The sequence below is a fragment of the Chelon labrosus genome (assembly GCF_963514085.1).
Source record: "Chelon labrosus genome assembly, chromosome: 22".
NCBI lineage: Eukaryota > Metazoa > Chordata > Actinopteri > Mugiliformes > Mugilidae > Chelon > Chelon labrosus.
Window position 1 is genome coordinate 10,109,087 of NC_140355.1, and position 18,844 is coordinate 10,127,930.

General features: G+C 44.7%; 1 protein-coding gene across 1 annotated transcript in view; it reads left to right on the plus strand.

Annotated features, from left to right (window-relative positions):
- Window positions 1-3,163: 3,163 nt before the first annotated feature.
- bcr (BCR activator of RhoGEF and GTPase) overlaps window positions 3,164-18,844 on the plus strand; it is an 89,645-nt gene continuing 73,964 nt past the window's right edge. Inside the window, exon 1 of the mRNA XM_084572483.1 lies at window positions 3,164-5,519. Within this exon, the coding sequence (XP_084428609.1) occupies window positions 3,902-5,519 (1,618 nt within the window). The 5' untranslated portion in view covers window positions 3,164-3,901. The remainder of the gene's footprint in view (window positions 5,520-18,844) is intronic.

The following is an 18,844-nucleotide window of genomic DNA, read 5'->3' on the forward strand; positions in this document are numbered from 1 at the left end:
TTGAGAAACATTTAAAGAAATAACATTGCCCAGACACTTTGTAGACAGCAGGTCGAAAGGTCTAAATGTATATATAAAGGAAAGAAGTGATTATTGGCTACCAATAATCTGAAGAGAGAACCAAAGGAAACTTTTCTTCATGTCGATCACATGCCACAACTGTGAATGCCACCGTGTGCTCTTCTTTTCACCCCTCTGACACTTGCTTATAGTCACGACACCTATTTTTATGGTAGAAAAATGTACAATTGGGGAAAATATATAACTTTTAAGAGTTTGTCCTAACTTTGTCTTTCTCCCCCCTTCTTTAGGTTGGCTCTCGTAAAAAAGCTCCATATAATTTAAGAGCTGCCTCAAAAGTTGGAGCCGTTCCACTAATGATGCAGCGCTCATCACCTCAGACACCATGACGACCAGCAGTACGTATCCACGCACAGGCAAAAAGGATGTTTTCACAATAAGACCAAATATATTATGGGTATAATAAAAAAATAAAGAAGAAAAAAAAAAAGGTTTTGGGCTAGGAGCTCACAGTAGTTCCTTTTGCCCGCTGCACCACAACACGACCACACACACACACACACACACACACGCTTCTCGACACACTTATACCTCTGTGCAGATGACAAATCCATACAACACTGTTCCGGTTTTGTGTGCAGGGAAGTTCTGAACACGCTCAACGATCCTTCTTGCATGAAGACCTTAGTTCGACGTCCATGGTAGCTTATTGTCACGTAGAGAACTTTTTAAAAACACTGGGTTGAATGGTCTTAGCTGTACATCCGTGTACAAAAACATCCATGCATGCGATTCAGCTGTATGTAGGCTTTGCGATTTGTATTTATAGATTCTAATGTATAATACTCAAATGACATATTAAGATGGATATATCATAGATATTGGGAAATCACTGTTTTTATTGTAATGGTTTGGGGTAATTTGCACAATATTAGACATGGAGACATGCTGATCTTGACTGTGCTCTACTTGAGGTTTTTCTTTTATTATTATATTTTGATTTATTCCTTTCGTTATCTACTATAGGCTGTTCATTGATCCGTTTCATGAATTAGTCCTTCGCAATGAGTAGAACAGACTCGACACTGATTCATTGGTAATCCTGCAATACAACAGTGTTCTGTTTCCTTATTGCCTCTGCATTATTCTTATTATCATCTTGTATCTTTATCAATTGCTGTAAAACTGTGATCTAATGTGAGAGGGGGGGCCCGTACGGTCTCCTCAGAGACACCTGGTCGAAGAACCATAGTAACCATATGTAAAAGGAAAAAAAAGACGATCGTTATTGGTGGTTAATAATGATTGTACATGCATTACTGAGGTTGTGGTTTCAGGTAAATAAAATATAGTATTTGAATTGTGCCAGTTTCTGTTTTTTTTTCTTGCAACTTTAACACAATATTAGACATTTATAGACATAATATGTCTGTTGAAATCTACATCAAATGATACATGTGGGCCCTTATATCTTTGGACACATTTTGATTATTTAGCTGCTTAACAAAATGTACACATTTAAATTACAGTTACGTGATGAATATGAGCTTAGAGTGCAGACTCCGAGCTTCTATTTGAGGGTACTTGCATCCAAAATTGAGGCAATGCATAGGAACTGCAACCACACACATCCGCCCACACAGATGAAATATATCCCTTTGTTAATTCTTGATCAGTCAAGCACGTAAAAGGTCCGGACTTGTTTCCAATTGTGGCATTTCCTTTCAGGGACTTGCTGTGATCTCAAAGGAGCTCTCAATTCATGAGAAACGGTCCATCTTTAGGTGACTAATACATCAGAGAGATAGGAACATTGGGTACAGTCATAGAAAGAACACATTGGTGATCTCAACCACATAAAAAGACCTGGATGTCCACAGGAGACAATGACGATGGAGGATCACAGGATCCTTTCCAAGGTGAAGAAAAACTCCTTCACAACAAGTAAAGAACACTACAGGAGGAAGACATATGGTCGAAGTCTACAGTACAGAGAAGAGTCCACAGTTACAAATACAAAGGGTTCATTACAAGATGAAACCATTTCTAAGCCTTAAGAAAACAAAGACCAGATTAGACTTTGACAAAAACATCTAACAGAAGCCTGGATGGATGAGACCAGGATCAAATGTAGGGAGAAGATCAAGGACCTAAAGCATAGTGAGCAAACAACCAAGAAGTTTTTGAAGGTAAGGATATGGAATATTTTACAATATCAGTGTTATATCAACCTGATCATTCTTAGCTGGCATCCATTGTTTCCAGATGCTGAACAAAGATGCGCACAGATAAACATTTTATTAATCATTATGCGAACATGGCATATGACTTTATATGGACTCCTTAAAAGCGGGGAACTGTGCATAAAACAAACGGTTGTAATTCCTACACCTTCCATCCAAAAATTAAAGCTGAGAATGTGCACCTTTAGCACATAGTTATTATAAAATTGTAATCTCGATATTTTGTGACAGGCTGCTAAATGAAATTGCGCAAGCACGTTTCGGGTTAACCGTGTATAACATTTCTCCACTAGAGGGCAGTGTTGGGTTAAGATTGCAGCACACCTCCATGATGAGTAACACCTGCCTGACAAGTACAGGGGCCCCTCGGTAGTAGCGATGCACAGTATTAATGTATGATCTGTATTGATAGTTGTTAATGGAAATAAATATTAGAGGGTGGGGGTATCTGGAGTATTGGCAAGTTTATGTTTATGCACACATCTGGAAGGATTTGTTTAAGGTTGTAGACTTCACTATATGCCAAAACAACTACTCCTAATAATAATAATCCAATCTGATGGATTAAATTGGGACTTGTGCAAAACTTTGAAAGCAAATCAGGACTAACAATCACTCGAGGGGTGACTGCATCCATGCTCTGTCTCTTTAACCAGCAAGACTCCCTGTCACTCTGGTCCCTCCCATTCTCGCAGCCCACTCCGGCGCTGCTGGCCTCATCAGACGGGAGCGCACGCAGCGGCACCATCATCACGGCCGACGCGAAATCTGGAAGGTATCGCGAAAAAAACCAACAATACAGCGAAGGCGCCGTGAACAAAACGAAGTCATAAAACAAACAAAATGGGATAACGAATCTTTTGGCCGGCACCGGATCCCCCCCGCTTCCCCGTGAGGAACTCAGATGTTGTCGCCGCCGCTTTGCGTTTTGCGCTTTTTTATCCATTCTCCTGGCTGCTGGTACAAAGGCGCTCGGTCCGGAGCAGCAGCAGCAGCAGCAGCAGCAGCAGCACCTGGGATTACAGCCATATGAATGGGTGAGAGTGAACGGACAGGCTTTCACTGACAAGCCCTGGATGATAGACACAGGCAGTGAGTAGACCAAGAAGGATTAAAACACTTTATTATCATTATTTTTCCTCCCTCTCTCTCTCTCTCTCTCTCTTTCTCTCCCTGGGAACAAGACCCCCACTGTCACCCCACGAAGACATACCGATTTTTTCCCTTCAGTCTTTTTCTCAAAGTGGCCTTTTTCTGGAATAATGCACGAAAAAGATGAGATGTGCTACACCTTCTTATTGCTTTTTATCTCTGGCACATTCCCTGTTTTCTCACTGACTGAACAGCCGGTTTCTCTTGTTCAGAATGGGATGTATTGTTGCGACTGCGCAACCTACGACAAGTGTCAGCAATTAGACGGTGTGTTAGTGAACGGGTTACCCAAAGGCCTGTTATAATCACTGTCACCGCTTTTCATCTGGAGGTGGCCATTGTTGTCGACAAAGAGTCTGTGGAGAGCTGGACTAATAATAATAATAATAATAAAAAAAAAGAACTGTGCTCACTTGACATCTTTCCCATCTGTGTGTCTGTGTGTGTGTGAACCAGCCTCGGCCACAGAAATAATTAGGCACAATATGGTGGAGCCGGTGGGGTTTATTGAAGCGTGGAAGGCACAATTCCCGGAGTCTGAACCCCCCAAGATGGAGCTGCGGTCTGTTGGAGGCATCGAGCAGGAGCTGGAGAAGTGCAAAGCGTCCATTAGGCGCCTGGAGCAGGAGGTGAACAAGGAGCGCTTCCGCATGATCTACCTGCAGACCCTCCTGGCCAAAGAGAGGAAGAGCTATGACAAACAGCGGTGGGGCTTCAGGAAGACCCCGCTGAATGAGGGGATGGACCCTGCAGCCACGCAGGGTGCAGAGTCGCAGTCCCAGCAGCCCCACATGCAGGAGACTGGTGGAGTTGGAGTAGGTGGGGGAGGATATGGTGGTGGCAGTGCGGTTGTTGGGGATAGGAATCGTTTTCAGCCTCTCGGAGGAGATGGAGGCAGCAGGTCCAAACCCAGGCCTCCGCCGGCCAGGAAGTCGGCCTCCCACGGCGACGGCCTGGAGTCTGCGTTTGACATACCCCAGCAGGCCGAGTCGACGTCCTGCGATAACCTAGACGGCCTCTCGCCGTCCAAGCAGAGAGGCGGTGTCTCCGTGTCGCCCCGGAGGCCCACCCTTCCGCCCCCAGACAAGGAGCTGCCCTCTGACCCCAAGGACAAGCTGGGGATGGGACTTGGCGTGGCAGCTCTCAGATCGAATTTCGAGAGGATTAAACGTGCCAACTCTCACTCTGCGGGTGATGTAGCTAAAGGCCAGGAGAAGCTGCCGCCGCCGCCGCCCCCGTTCTACAGCAACATGGAATTCCACCACGAGAGGGGTTTGGTCAGGGTTAACGACCGCGACGTGTCCGATAAGATCAGCTCCCTGGGCAGCCAGGCCATGCAGATGGAGAGAAAGAGATCTCTACACTCTCTCCCAGGTAATCTGGCGACAGTGGCAGGGGAGCTCCGTGCCAGGCCGGTGTATCGAGGACGGTCTACTGAAAGCACCTGCGGCTATGATGCAGAATATGAGGATGGAGAGCCCAACCAAAGACATACAGGCAGGGCCAATGGGGGCAAACCTCCGCCCCCTCCTTGGCAGCCCTCTGAGTTCCAGGCTTACTCCAGCGTCTATGTTGGCGGGGTGATGATGGGTGAAGGTGGCAGTGGAGATGGCAGAGGGGGCAGTGGAAGTGGTAGCGGAGTCACAATGAGAGACCATGGGGGAGCTGATGACCACCTCCTGACCTGGCCACGCCGCTCCTACTCCCCGGGTAGCTTCGAGGATGTCGGAGGAGGTGGTGGCTACACACCAGACTGCAGCTCGAATGAGAACCTGACCTCTAGCGAGGAGGACTTCTCCTCAGGCCAGTCCAGCCACGTCTCACCCAGCCCCACCACGGCCTTCCGTCGCCCCTTCAGGGAGAAGAGCCGCTCGCCGTCCCAGAACTCCCAGAATTCTCAGCATTCCTTCGACAGCAGCAGCCCTCCGACGCCGCAGTCCCAGAAGCGTCACCACCGGCAGCAGGGAGGCCATGTGGTCATGTCTGAGGCCACCATCGTGAGCGTTCGCAAGACTGGTCAAATCTGGCCACCTGCTGCCCACCATGACCTCATGCCCCATGGCAGAACATCCCACGACAACAGTTTCCATGGAGACCACCTAGGTGAGTGCTGACTGCTGTCTTTAATCTGTGTTGTGTTGGAAGGCAGGCGGGCTGAAGTGCAAAGGACGCTCTAGAGCCTGCACAGAAACAGAGAGTCTGCCTGTTGTGCGTGGAGGAGGGAATAATGAATGAATGTAATTTAGTCATGCCGGAATTATGTTCCATTTGTTCTTTTTCATTTTTAGACCCTACCTCATGCAATTTGCAAGCTCTCTCTGAAAACCACAAAGCAGCCGATTATTCAAGTGATTGATACCGTGTGCATTTGTGTGTGTGTGTGTGCTCGCAAATATGCAGAGCTGCGTGTCCTTTGGACGGCCTCGCGTGGGAGACGGATGAAAGATCCACCTCTGCTTGTTCCTGGAATGTCAGTCGGGTGGGTGAACAATACATGTGGTCAGTCTGGGTTGGAACTTCAGGTCTAGTCTTTCTCAGAAGACTCCCGCGGCTCTTGGTATGGAATTCAAATCACAGGTGTCTGACTGGCTCGCTCAATGTCTTGGTGAGATGCAAAGTATTCTTCCCCGAACCACAAGTAAAAATCCTTCACAAGTTTCAGCACAAACCAGAACAAAAGAAATCCGCTGTCCTCTCCAAACTATTATCTGCAGTACACCTAACCACTAAATTGCAGCCTTTGAGCGATGCCACCTGTAATACTACAGCAGGAACATGTGCAGCCTGGAGCTAAAACCATGGACACTAGCTAGCTGGGCTACCAGGGTGAAGCACAACAACAGCGGAGTGTGCTTCGGGAAAAGCACATTAGCGGGGCTTTTTTTAGTTTACCATAATTACTCAGTAAAGTTTCCATTGTAAACGGCGTGCCAGGTCACAAGAGGTAAAACCAAACACTGCTCGGGTAGTTCAAATATTTGACATAATTTTTAGACACAGTGTTGTTTATCAAGGCGCGGTTGGGACCGCGGCCGTGCACATTTCGGCGCGTCGTCCCTCAATGGTTTTCTGCTGCGGAAGTGAGCAGAGTTTTAACAGGCCGCTGTGTTGTAACAGATTTGGAACCGGGGCCATGTTTGACCAGACAGGCAGCAGGGCGCTGGCATCACGCACCCGCTACTGGTGCCAGGATGGACTGGAAAGAAGGGAGGAGGCAGTTGGATAGATAGTGAGAGTGAGAGAAACACAGGCAGTATTAGATGGGGGGATGGGGAGAAGTCAAAGATAAAGAAGTATGAAAGAAAGTTGGCAACTGTACCTGCAGAAAAAACTCAAGCTAATGTAAGTAACATGAATCCCTCATTAACCTTCCTGTTCCAATATGTGATTCAGCCCTGAGCACATCACCGCCATTCTTGGTAGCACTTCTGTCCACAACCCAATACTGCTCATTGCCTAAATATCCTGAACGGTGAACAGGTCTCTGTGCATCTATAATTCATTTATTTGAATGGAAGCACTGACACAGAGGCCCTGGTGGAATCGGCTAAAACGCTTCTCCAGACTTGAATGCGCTCCTGTGCTCCGACCATCCTGTTTGGAAAACTGGAAACGCTCGAAGAGAAAGTGAAAGACGCTTTTAATTAACATTTCCTCCCCCGATGGCAAGCAATAGTCAAACGTCATCAACAATTCACGTCAAATTATCTGCCCCAGCAGCAATTAAGATTGTGCATCTTTAGCTGCACGCCCAGATAGCGGGCTCTCCGGCAAATGGCTAGCTAATTCTCCAACTGCTACATTTAGGATTATCGCTGCACTGTCTGCCCTCTTTGTTTTAACATCTTTTCCACAACAATGAGCCCTGTGGGAAGTTAGGCGAGCCGGAAGAGCGCGGATGGAGACGGAGGGCGGGGGTATGTGTTGCAGACGGTGATGCATTTAGTGGGGATAATCTGGAATTTGAGCATAAGACGTAAAATGTTGGTTAGACACCCTGCAGAGCGGTCTTGTTTTCTGGTCAGGGTTAAGCTGCGGGCAGATGGGCCTGATGTTGACAGTGGATGAGAACAATGAATGTTCCATCAATGTGCACATTTAGATTTTTATTTAATTATTTTTTTTTTTGCCAACCAAAGGATGATGAATCGAGAGTGTTTTCCGTGTGCGCCTGATGATGATAATAATGAAGAGTGGGACGGTGTGGTGAGGAAGACTGAGGGAGGCAGAGTGCAAGGCAGAGCTGTCGTTTCTCGCTTCATTGGTCAGGGATGCGGGGGCTGCAAAGAGGCACAGATGGGAAGAACTCTCTCCCGTTGTGTAACAGAAACACACAGACTCGGGCTCAAGCACAAAGACGCACATGCCTGATGTTTACCCTTCCACCTCGAGGCTGCTACGCCTTCGGCAGTAGGTGTACAGTGTGCGCTCCCGTGTTATAGCCTGACATAACAATGTTCAGAAGTACAGGAAGGAGAAGCAGTTCTTTTCCCCATAATTTGTTCATGCTTTGTTTTGTTCATTTAAAGAAACTCTGTTCAGAAAGTCGGAATAACATGAGCTAAAGATTAAAATAAATATCTCTACTTTGAGTGATGTTCAGTGGGAAAAGCCTGGCACTCGCACACACGAGAAAGAAATCAGCCAGACATGTTTAGAGGCTGAGGCTTCAGCTGCCAACTCGTCATTTTTTTTTTAACCGAACTGAACAAACGGGAGCACAGCAGTCTTACGTCAAACATTTGATCATTCATGCAGAGTTACATGACTAATGTCTCTTTTTAGCCTCGCAGTGAATTTGGGGAAGGAAGTTCTTCGTAAAAGAGGACCACAGAATCAATACAATAAAACAAGCAACGTGCACACGGAAGATTTGGGAATCAATATGCGGTTTGTGTAAAGGTGGGCGTCTCGCAGCAGCGACAGGCCTGTCCGGTGGCCTAACCCGCAGTGCAAGTTCACCGACCAAAAGTGTTTTCAGTTCGCCGAAGAAAAGGAGCTTTCACCGCCTTTCCGTAATAAAATGTGGGATGACTCTCCGTACGTTGTTTCCATTTAATCATCGTGAGTGGAAATCTGCGTCTAAACTAGTGAATACCTGCGGATTTGCGTCTCTGGCGACGGGGGATACCAAAGCAGAGCTTCAATGGCTGCATTGTCCGCAAACTCCAACTCCCTCAGCCTCGACTGTGTTTTTAGGCTTACTCTTTTGCTTCAGCTTCTCTGGCCCAAGGGTTATTTATTGAATCACTTTGTGGATGAAATGTATCTGCAGGTTTCTGGAGAAACCTCGTGATGCACGTTCCTGTGCACATGATAAACTCTGATGTGGCTAGTGACCACTACAGAATGCATTTCGATGCTCTTACGTGCACATTCAGTTCATTCGATGTTGAAAGACATAATTCATTTTTTTTTTTCACTGCTCGAAAATGGAGCACTCCCACTTGGTTAAAACGCCTGAATTTGATTCATGCAAAAGTATCCTTCGTTTCTTCTGAGCACCCCCAGTACCCTTAGCTTATTTGACTCTCTCATATCCCGGGTAAGGACATTCAGGTGTCTATAATTTTGATTTAAAGTCGTCAATTGTTAACACAAAATTGGCGTCATGTGCTAGTGGCCTGAGCTGGTTAAACTACCTCTAGTATTCTGCGTAAACACACAAATGTTTGAAAAGTGAAGAGCCTGATTTATGGTTTGATGTCACATCTATGCCGTAGGTACGCCAGCATAACCAGATATTATTCACTCTCTTGGCTGCACAAATAACTCTTAAAGATGCATATTTCTCCAATAAAAGAAATTACATTAAGAAATTATTGGGAGTTACAAATGCTGCCTAGAAGCCTATTTAGATATTACTTTCTTGATTAGCTAGAAACTTTTTAAAATATTCTGAAAGTACCATCTGATTTTGCAAATGACTGCTTAAAGGCTGATTAGCAGCTACTTTATTTCACTCAACCTCAAAGCCTGGTGCAGCCATACATACTCTAAGCTGAGACGACTGTAGAAGTCTAAAAAGTCATTTTAAGCGTATGTGTGTTTGGGTCCATGTATGCATTATAGATTGTGTTGCGGAAGACAAAAAAACTGTTTCTGAAAAAATATAACGGCGTCCCTGAGAGACCTTTCCAGGTTAGATCTGATTATGTCATCAGTGTCATTCTGTGTGAATTTCAAGGTATTTTTCTGAGTATGTCTTAATGTCACGATGTTGAACACACACTCGCACTTTGTTCCTCAGAAATCAGACCGGAGTGTGCTGCTTGCGTGTGCGTGTTTGACTGTCTCACAGGTTTTCCTTTGCCCGTAACAAGCGAGCAATCAGTGGAGATGACAGTCTGTTACATGCTATATCTGGGCCACTGCGCGTGTGTGTAGTCCTGCCCTTTGCATCTTGTCATTTCACATGTGTATATGTACGGGGGGAGAGGGCAGAAGATGGAAACTGAATGCTTTACAGTAGTCTTGTGTGGCACAATGACCCCCTTTTTTTACACGGGGCGGGGAGTGACGTTGGCTCTTTAAAAGGCCTCGTTCAGTGTGTGTGTGTAGTTGAGTGAGCTTGGCAGCGAAAGCCTTGCTTACCTCTGCCGGCGCTTGGGAGCTGCCGTCGAGCCCTGAGTGGTGGAAGGAGAGGAGAGAAACATGGGAGGGGAAGGGGGAAGAGGTGGAATTGGAGAGTGGGGGGAAAGCGGATCTGCCTTTCTTGCCAGCTGGGTGCTCAACCCAGCCTTTCATTGAGCCAGTGCAACCTGCTCAGACCAATTGTGCATGCTGAAAACTGACCCTTTGTTCCCTTTTACTGGGATCAGCTATGGAAGAAGAAAACTCCTTTTCTAAGAAAAAGTGGGCCTGTCTTCTTATTGAAGATTTGAATGATTGTGTATTTGTACCATAGGACGTTAGAAGGGCGCATAATATTGTGAGGTGTGTAGTGCTTTTTTGAGATGACTATGGCTACTTTCGGCAACAAGGCCTTCAATATATTTATAAAATAATACTTTAACCCTCTTCTAAATGCTACATGTGGACATTTGACCAGTGTTGATGGTAATGGTTCTACGCTTACATTCCTCAGTTGTTGCTACTTTAACAGAAAAGGTTTCTGTGTTGTCTTGCATGCACAGCCTGTATCGCAACGCCTACATGTACCAGGAAGCATTGCGCTCGAGCAAACCTGGGTGTGCCGACCAGTTCTGTGTGCAAAAAGTAAAGGCGCCTGAAATAACATTACGTCACTCTTTGACCAGAACAAAATGACACAAATTGAATGACACTACACTTGGGTAGCAAGAAGTCATGCTAATAGTGTAAACATTTCGAGAAAGCCACGAGTTTAACTTCGTAGCACATCACCGCCCTAGCTTGTAGCGTCATAATTAGCATTACTTTACCAAAGCAACCTTATTCACTCCCTCCGTGCTCATATGCTCTCTCTGTCCTGCTGGTTTTTGCTGCCTTCTCCAGTTTGTCTTTACGATCTTGAAGCTTCCCGGCACATTTTTGTCCAAGTTAGGACATTTTCCATGCTGTGTCTAGCAAACACGCACGTGGCTCGAGTCAGTGATGGTGTCAAACAAAACCAGCCCACGGTCATGGCAGCAGAATGTCTTTTTTTCTGTCGGCACCGGAGAGCAACGCGAGCAAAGGCGCCACCAGTCACTGCTTGCTCTCAGCATCTCAGTTGCTGCACGGTCCTCGCCGTATCCTGTATCCTCTAGGAATGCTGATGCAGCTGCAGCCCCGAGCTGTCTCTGCTCGATTGTTTCTTCTTCTCTCCGCAACATAAAATAAATACCCTGGTTTTCTTTCAGAGTCAGCCAGTACTGTCTGAAAAGTGGTGTCTTCCATAACATTGTCTGCTCTCATATCATAAGACTCCATTGTTTTTGTGGTTGGTTATAGTTTGTTTGCACTACAACCAAGCAGCAGATTTTGCGGATTAGCTTGAAAATCAGTGAAGTTTAAGCCATCACATGAAAGACCAAAGCAAAACCGGTCACCACATATGCAGTATAACATTTTTAAACTACACGGCCATGTTTCAAAAACCTTTGGCAAGTGTGGGAAACAATACAGCTAAATGATGCATGAACCTTAGTAAATGTGTTGTGGATAGATGAAGTTTTTAGTAGTGTCCCTTGTTCCTGCAGTAGATGTCAAGCCTGGCACTGAGGCCGGCGTGGCGTTGATGGGTTGGCAGTGGACAGCAGGGTGGAGCAGCTCCAGCAACTCCCCAACGAGAGTCAAACTGCCTGGCTTGGTTTGTGGGGCTGGAGTCGCCAGTTACAGCCCTACGCTCGACCACAGACCTCTGTTTGTGTGCTCTTGATGTGCACGGAAAAACAGTTTAAAGGATGTGCATATGTCTGTCCGCCGTCGGTTAGCTTTAGGCCCGAGGAGACTTTGGGACATTCGGGCTGGCCTTTGAGTGAAGGGAAGCAGATTGGATGATCCTAACTGGACACTGGAGACAGACATGCAAATGCAAACACACATAAACACACACTCGCAGCCCTCCAAAGAGTAATTACCCTTCCCTGCTTCTGTTTATTTCTTCTCCTTTTTGTGTGTGCTTGTATATTTCCCATGCCAAGAATCAAGCCACAATCTTTCCTCTGGTGACTGACGGCACATGTGAAAAAAAAAAATTAAAAAAAGAATAAAAACTCGGAAAATCCCTCACATAAATTTTCTGGTGACTTGTTTCTCCCCATTTGTAACTGCCCTTCCTTTTGAACGGTGGCCATCTTGGCTCTCTTTATTGTAACCCTTGTTGTTGCAGTCAATGAGCTTGTCATCTGGACTGGCCACAGCGCAGGGAAACTGTGCTATGACATCCACAGCTAACTGCTTACCACAGGTCTTTGGTCTTGCAGTATAAGGGCTTTCTGGTGTGTATTTTCTGGTTTTCCACGTATCCTGGGTTAACTGAATGGGTTATTAATCACGGCCAGTTCTCTAAGGGACTTGGTTAAGGTTGGGGGTGGGATGGAACAACAGACCCGGTTAATGGTTTCTGGTTGGGACCACAAGACAATATGGCATCTATGAAGACTAATATCGCGATGACTCACAGGGTCCTTGGAGCTGTGCAGAACAGCAGTCTGCTTCATTTGTCCACATTGACTAGAGCTCTAGCTCAGGCATTTAAGGAGCACTCTGTCTATTTTACATATCAGTTTTATAATGTCTTATGTGGTTCCATGTGTACTAAAAGTGGCTGATGTGACACTGATGATATCAGCCTCTATCTACCAAGTGGCAGATTTACAAACAGACCAATAGCAGGCCCTTTGTGAAGCCAGTAAGAGCAGGTTTTGTCATATATGTGAGGCGCAGCTAAAGACATGTTACATGCATGTGTAACTGAAAGCCGGCTGATGCTTTCTTCTGGATTAAAGGATGTAAACCTGTCTAGTCCTGCAAACATGTAAGCCTTAATCTCCACTTTTTAGTCTGGGGAATTAGAAAGTGGCTAAAGATCAGATTAACATTTATATTCTCCCCTTTGTGTAATGCATCCGACATCACACCACACCCATCCCTACAGCACTTTTTCTACATTACCCTAAGGGTTTTTCACCGGCATGTATGCAAAAACTATTAAGGTACCTAGAAAATTAACACGGAGCTCATCTGAATATAACCTTTTTTTTCTCATTTCCTATGTCATTCCTTCCCTTCTCTTTTACCACGTCACTACCTTTTGCCCCATTTACTGTCTCTCTTTGTCTCCTCTCCGGCAATGCTTCATTCAAACAGCTGCTTCTAGTTTCCTTTGCTTGGAGCCAATTAGGGGTGCATCACCTTTCCGTCTTTGTTTCTGCGGGTTTTCTGCCAAGCACGGGGAAAAGCAGACCCGGATCAAAGTCACAGTGACCCCCCCACCCCCCACCCACCCTGCAGGGGTGAGCAGTCCTCTCTCTGCAATCGCTGAAGAGGGGTTTACCTGACGGTTCCCTATAAAACAACACGATCAATGCCAACTGTCAGCAGCAGGCGTCCTTGCTACAGAGCAGGACTCGACTGCCGACTCTATTCCCATTATTCTGTTAGGATCCCTGTCTTTTTTTTTCCTGCCTCTTCCTCCAGCTAGTTCTGTGCCTGCATGTCTGGTTGTTTGTCGTGGACTCTTTGGACATGCTTTATATCTTTAATCTATTTAGCGGTAGCGTGGACCGACTTTAATAGCTTACAGTGCACCGATGCAATATTCCCCGTCCTTCACTTCTTGAATAGCCTTGAAATCCTGATGTCATGTGTGTAATATTGCGTAACAAAATAATCTCTTATTATAATGCTTTAAAGCAAACATCTTGTAAGAGTGGGACATCAAGAAAATGATGGTTATACACCATACATTCCATTCTATTGTCTATTAGTGACCACTAGTAGCTAGTTTAGCACCTTTTGTGGATAATGATTGTTAGTGAGCTTGGGTGTATCGTTGCCCCTAGAAGAGAAACAGATGAAATGTTCAGAACTCAGACAAAGATGTAAGTGTTCGAAATACTTGCTCATTAAATAGCTTGTAGTTTAAAGCCTTTTTAGCTCGTGGAGAACCATAGGAGTCATCGGTGCACTCCTGCAGGGATAGACAAACGCCTGAAGTTGTTTCCACCGCAAAGCTGAAAAGGCTGGAAAAGAGGGAGGAAGCGCTTCAGACCTTATTAGCTTTCCATTGCTGCGGATGTTTAAGAACGTCATCCTTCACCTTGTCTTCCCCTCTGCCAAACCAGACGCAAACCATACATACATGTTCTCTCTCAAACCGCCATCATGCAAGTATAGATGGAGACAGTCTCTCTTCTCGAGAGAGATATGTCACCTTTTTTTTTTTCCAGTGGCCTTGTATATGAATCCTAACCCAACATAGACTTGCAGCCAAAGAAATACAACATCTAAGAAAAACTTGGAAATAAGATGACCAGCAGACAACACTGAATGTCTAAAATTCACATTACAGCGTGTTACGACTAATATCCGTCTTTGGATATGATACGATACATACGATGTGATACGATACGATACGATAACGATAACGATACGGTACGGTACTGTACGATATAGAATGGTATGATATGGTACAATACTGCACGGATACAGTAGACTTTCATGGACTTGTTCTTCCTCCACAAAATTATCTTTGGCCAAGTAAACCACCTTGTAGAGGGCATTTCTGAGCATGAGACGATATGAGAGATTTTGTTTGGGAATCCTTAAACTTTGTTAATACACATGGTATTATTAATCTAAAACAGATCCATAATCGAACCATCTGTCCAAACCCCGTCTCTTTCTTGGACACACACTTACTCTAACACGAAGAACTCATAACCAGCTGATTCTGTTACCTGTTCTGCAACACTATGGGCCTTCTGCTTCCTTCGAGCTTGTCAACACCTTCACCTTCTTTCTCTCTCTTTCTATGTGAGCGTGTTCGGTTTTTTTCCCCCTTCCCTCCTGCTCTTTGTTATTGGACTTAGCTTGCACTGGGCAGCTAGATGGGTTTTGCTCAATAAATGGCAGTTGTTTAAAGCTGCCCAGACTATTAGTTCGATGTTGTTGGGGCGCCAACCTGCTGTGATAGTGAGGGTTAATATGACTGCAGCAGTGAGATTGCAACATGAGGAAGCCATGCAGTAAAATTACCACATTGTCAAACTAATGAGTGAAGTGGCACTGGCTGCTGATCAGCTGGCTGCTTCTGTCTGGTGAGTGCTGTGAGTAGAAAGAATGACTAAACCAAATATTTCCCGTCATCCATTTGTTTAGGCAGCAGCAACACATCTTTGGACACTTCTTGCCAGATGAGGCAGCACGATTATAAACTTCTTGTCAGAATGAAAGTATGCGGGAACACATGATACACAAAAAGCCACAGATGTGTTGAAAAGTATTAATGAAGACTGTGGCAAGTGCTTTTCTTGGAGCTTTGTTTGTTTCTTGGGAAATGCAGGGGCTACACCGAGTCCAAGTTTGCTTTTAAATGTCATTATAAGACAAATAAAAAAGTCAAATGAAAGAATGAACATCTGCCACAACATATTTATGAATTCAGGACAGGCAGTGACTACTTTTATAGACATGTTGCTTGGACACTGGTTTGTTTTCAGTAGCCTTAATCCTGTAATGATGATGGATCTGAATCCCAATGCAACATAGCCTGAGAAACATCAAACAACAATCTGAAAATAAGATAATCTTCTTTAAATGTCTAATTACCATTTTCTCTTTTTGCCTCCTTGCTTTTACAGTTTTCACAGATTTGTCTGCTTTATCCAATATCTACGATACGATACGGTATGAAATGGTCCGATACAGAACGATACGGTACACAATGGCATGGCAACATGACTGAGCAAATGTTACTGGGAGATCCAGGCTGCTGGGATTGACAAGATGAGCTCAGCAAAATGGTTTCAGTTGAAGTGTCTCATAGAGCTGACTCCTGCCTCCATCACTTCCCCTGAGCGCCATTCAAACTGCTGATTTTAGTCCCTTTGTGTTTAGAGCCTATGGCTGTCTTTGGATATGATACGATCCACGTGGATAATGAAAAATAATATGCCACTACACAAACGCAGCCTCCCTTTTTTGTTTCTTCAACCACCTTCTTGAAACACCCATTATTTGGTTGTATGCTCACATCGAAAAACCAAAAAAACCTTTCATAAAGTTTGAAAGTTGGTGTGTTTCTACTTCCAGCAAGAAATGTGAGCTTTTGGATTTTGTACAATACATAGAGCTCAGTAAAACTCCAGTGAAAACTCAATTGAGACACATATACCAAATGCACTGTGTTATATTTCCAGTGAATGCTGCTAAACCCAAAATAATACGGGTATATCTCGAATGTCTTATCTGGAAAATGCTACATTTGGAATGAAGACTTATTTGGAACAAACCAAATATGGTTTTTACATGATATATCGAATTTAGAATATTGACATGTTTATTGTAACAGAGGAAAATTAATGCGTGTGTAAATCATGTAAGATGGTGTTTGGATGATGTCCACGTAGATGGATGAAAAGCCGAGAAGAAAATCTCACTGACACTGACTTCAACAATTTTGAGGAAACATCTATCCTTGCTCCTTGCATGACAAAAAAATATATGTATATTTATGTATTACCACATGCAACTAGAAGTTTGATTTCCATTATGCTTTGTCTTTCTCTGGCTCTTCATTGTCTGTTATTTGTTGAGCCGCTAGTTGCAGAGGGACTGGATAACTGTAGGCTCCCGGGGAAGATCAGATTTCATGTTGCGATCTGCCTCCCCCCCCCCCCCCCCCCCCCTCCATCTCTTCCCTAAATGCCCTTCGGTAATATTCCTCCTTCTGTGAAATCTCTTTTATGTCACTTAATATCTTTTCTCTATCCCCCTGACCATTCCTCCATTGCTCTCTCTCTCTCTCTCTCTCTCCCCCAGTGCTGTTCAGCCTGGAGCACACTAGACAGTATAAAGGTTGATTTTAAGCCCAATTTGGCCATGACAACTGATTTTTAAGTCCGCGGAGAGACCGCTTTGACTGCAAAGATGCAGGACACATCACAGCTGATAGTCAGCGGATGTTAATCTTTACAGTTTTCATTTGTTTCCTCTCGGTTCAGAAGCAATCACGGTGATATCAGCTGAGTTCTGGATAAATCTGAATGTGATCCCGGACAGGTTAACAGAAATGTGAATGGGTGATTTCCCTTATCTGCAGAAATCTGTCATTAAATGTGTGATGCGGAGTCTTTTCAGCCTGTCAGAAATTCGAAAGCCTTTTATTCGCCGCGGCATTGTCTCTTTCTGTCCTTCCACTCCAGCCCATTGTTCGTCCTCTTTTCTTCTGACAGGCGGCAGAATCCGAGCCAGGGAGCTCTCAGCCCGATTCTCCTCCTACGTACCTACACGGGAGCAAAATGGAGATGAGAAATCCAACTCTCCTGCTTTTCCAGTTCAACCTGTGCCCCCAGCAAAGCACTTAAAGCGCAAAGTTTCCAATGTTGGAGAGGCTCAAAATGGCTTAACAACCACTCTGGGTAGTTTCTGTCAGAGCAATTTTCTGGTTAGGCCTGGATTCTGTCGGACTTCAACAGAAACCTTGTGCAAATAACCCCGACTGCAAGATAACAAGGCCACACTGAAGGTGTGTAATGTTTTCCCTGCTGCTTTGTTTTTGAAGGCTAAAGGCCAAGTGGGCAATTTGAATCGAACACAAACACATTTATGACATTAGCGCGTCGAAACAAGGCCCGGAAAGCAGGAAAAACCCATATTCATATATATTGTATGCAAAATGTCGACTAGAGAACTTCATCTGAAGTTATCTGACTGTTTTTCTGCGTTAATAGAACAGAACTGAGCGACAGAGCTGTCTGAATTTAGGAGGAAGAGAGTTTCCAAGTGATTCCATATGTGCTGCTTTGTTGTGGGATGTGGAGCTTCCTCAGTACTGTCCTCATGGTCAAAACAGACATTTCACTGAGCTTTTTTTTATTTTTTTACTTACTCATTGTCAGCTTTTGCTTCTTTCCTTCTCTGCGTTTCCATTTTTCTCCCTCCAGTGCTCCACTTTTACATATCATCCTGTGTCATTGTCACTGCCTCTCTCTCTCTCTTTCTCATTTGGCCCACTTTGTAAACCTATAAATGGCAGAGCGCGCTCAGGGCCTAGTGGCTGGGATTGGCTTGGAGTGACAACTCAAGACGTATTTCCTCTGTTGCTGTTGTCCGTAAGGAGGGCACATAGTGGCTATCTTTGCCGAATTTGTGACATTGTGTGTGTCCAATTTTCTGAGTACTTCACGCCTCTGTTGTTGCTTTCCACACATAATTAAACAAACAATGTTGCGACGCAGACTTGTAGAGCTGGATATCCACTAACCCACTGCTGAATTTAAAGACATGTGGTTGTTTGTTCGCATGCACACATCACTCTGCCCGCCCTCCTGCATCCTTTTACTCTGTCATCTATTATTGATGCTGGAGCCCACTAGTAGTAAAACTAGAAACTGACTATTGCCACACACAGGGTGTCATGTTACCCGTTCCCCACCCACTAGTCTACGTGTTCTGAAAACGGGTTTCACTTCCTATATAAATAGGGTTGGATGTCTATGTTCTCGCAAGTTCTCTATACTCATAACTTCGACACGGTCATCTCATGGATAAAAACTCCATTCTCAGGTTTTCTGACAGTGATAGAGATTATAAATTTATGATGATCATCTTATTCCTGGCGCTACGGATTATTTGAATTTGAGTGTGCTTTGCCAGTTAGTTTTTCATAAAGTTAAACATTTAGTAGGTACACTTTGTTGCAAAAGTTTAAGAACAATTCCCTAAGTAATCTTTAAGTGATAAAAGTAGTTTCTCTTGTGTGAGCAGCAGTAACATGCAAATGCTAAATGAAAATACAG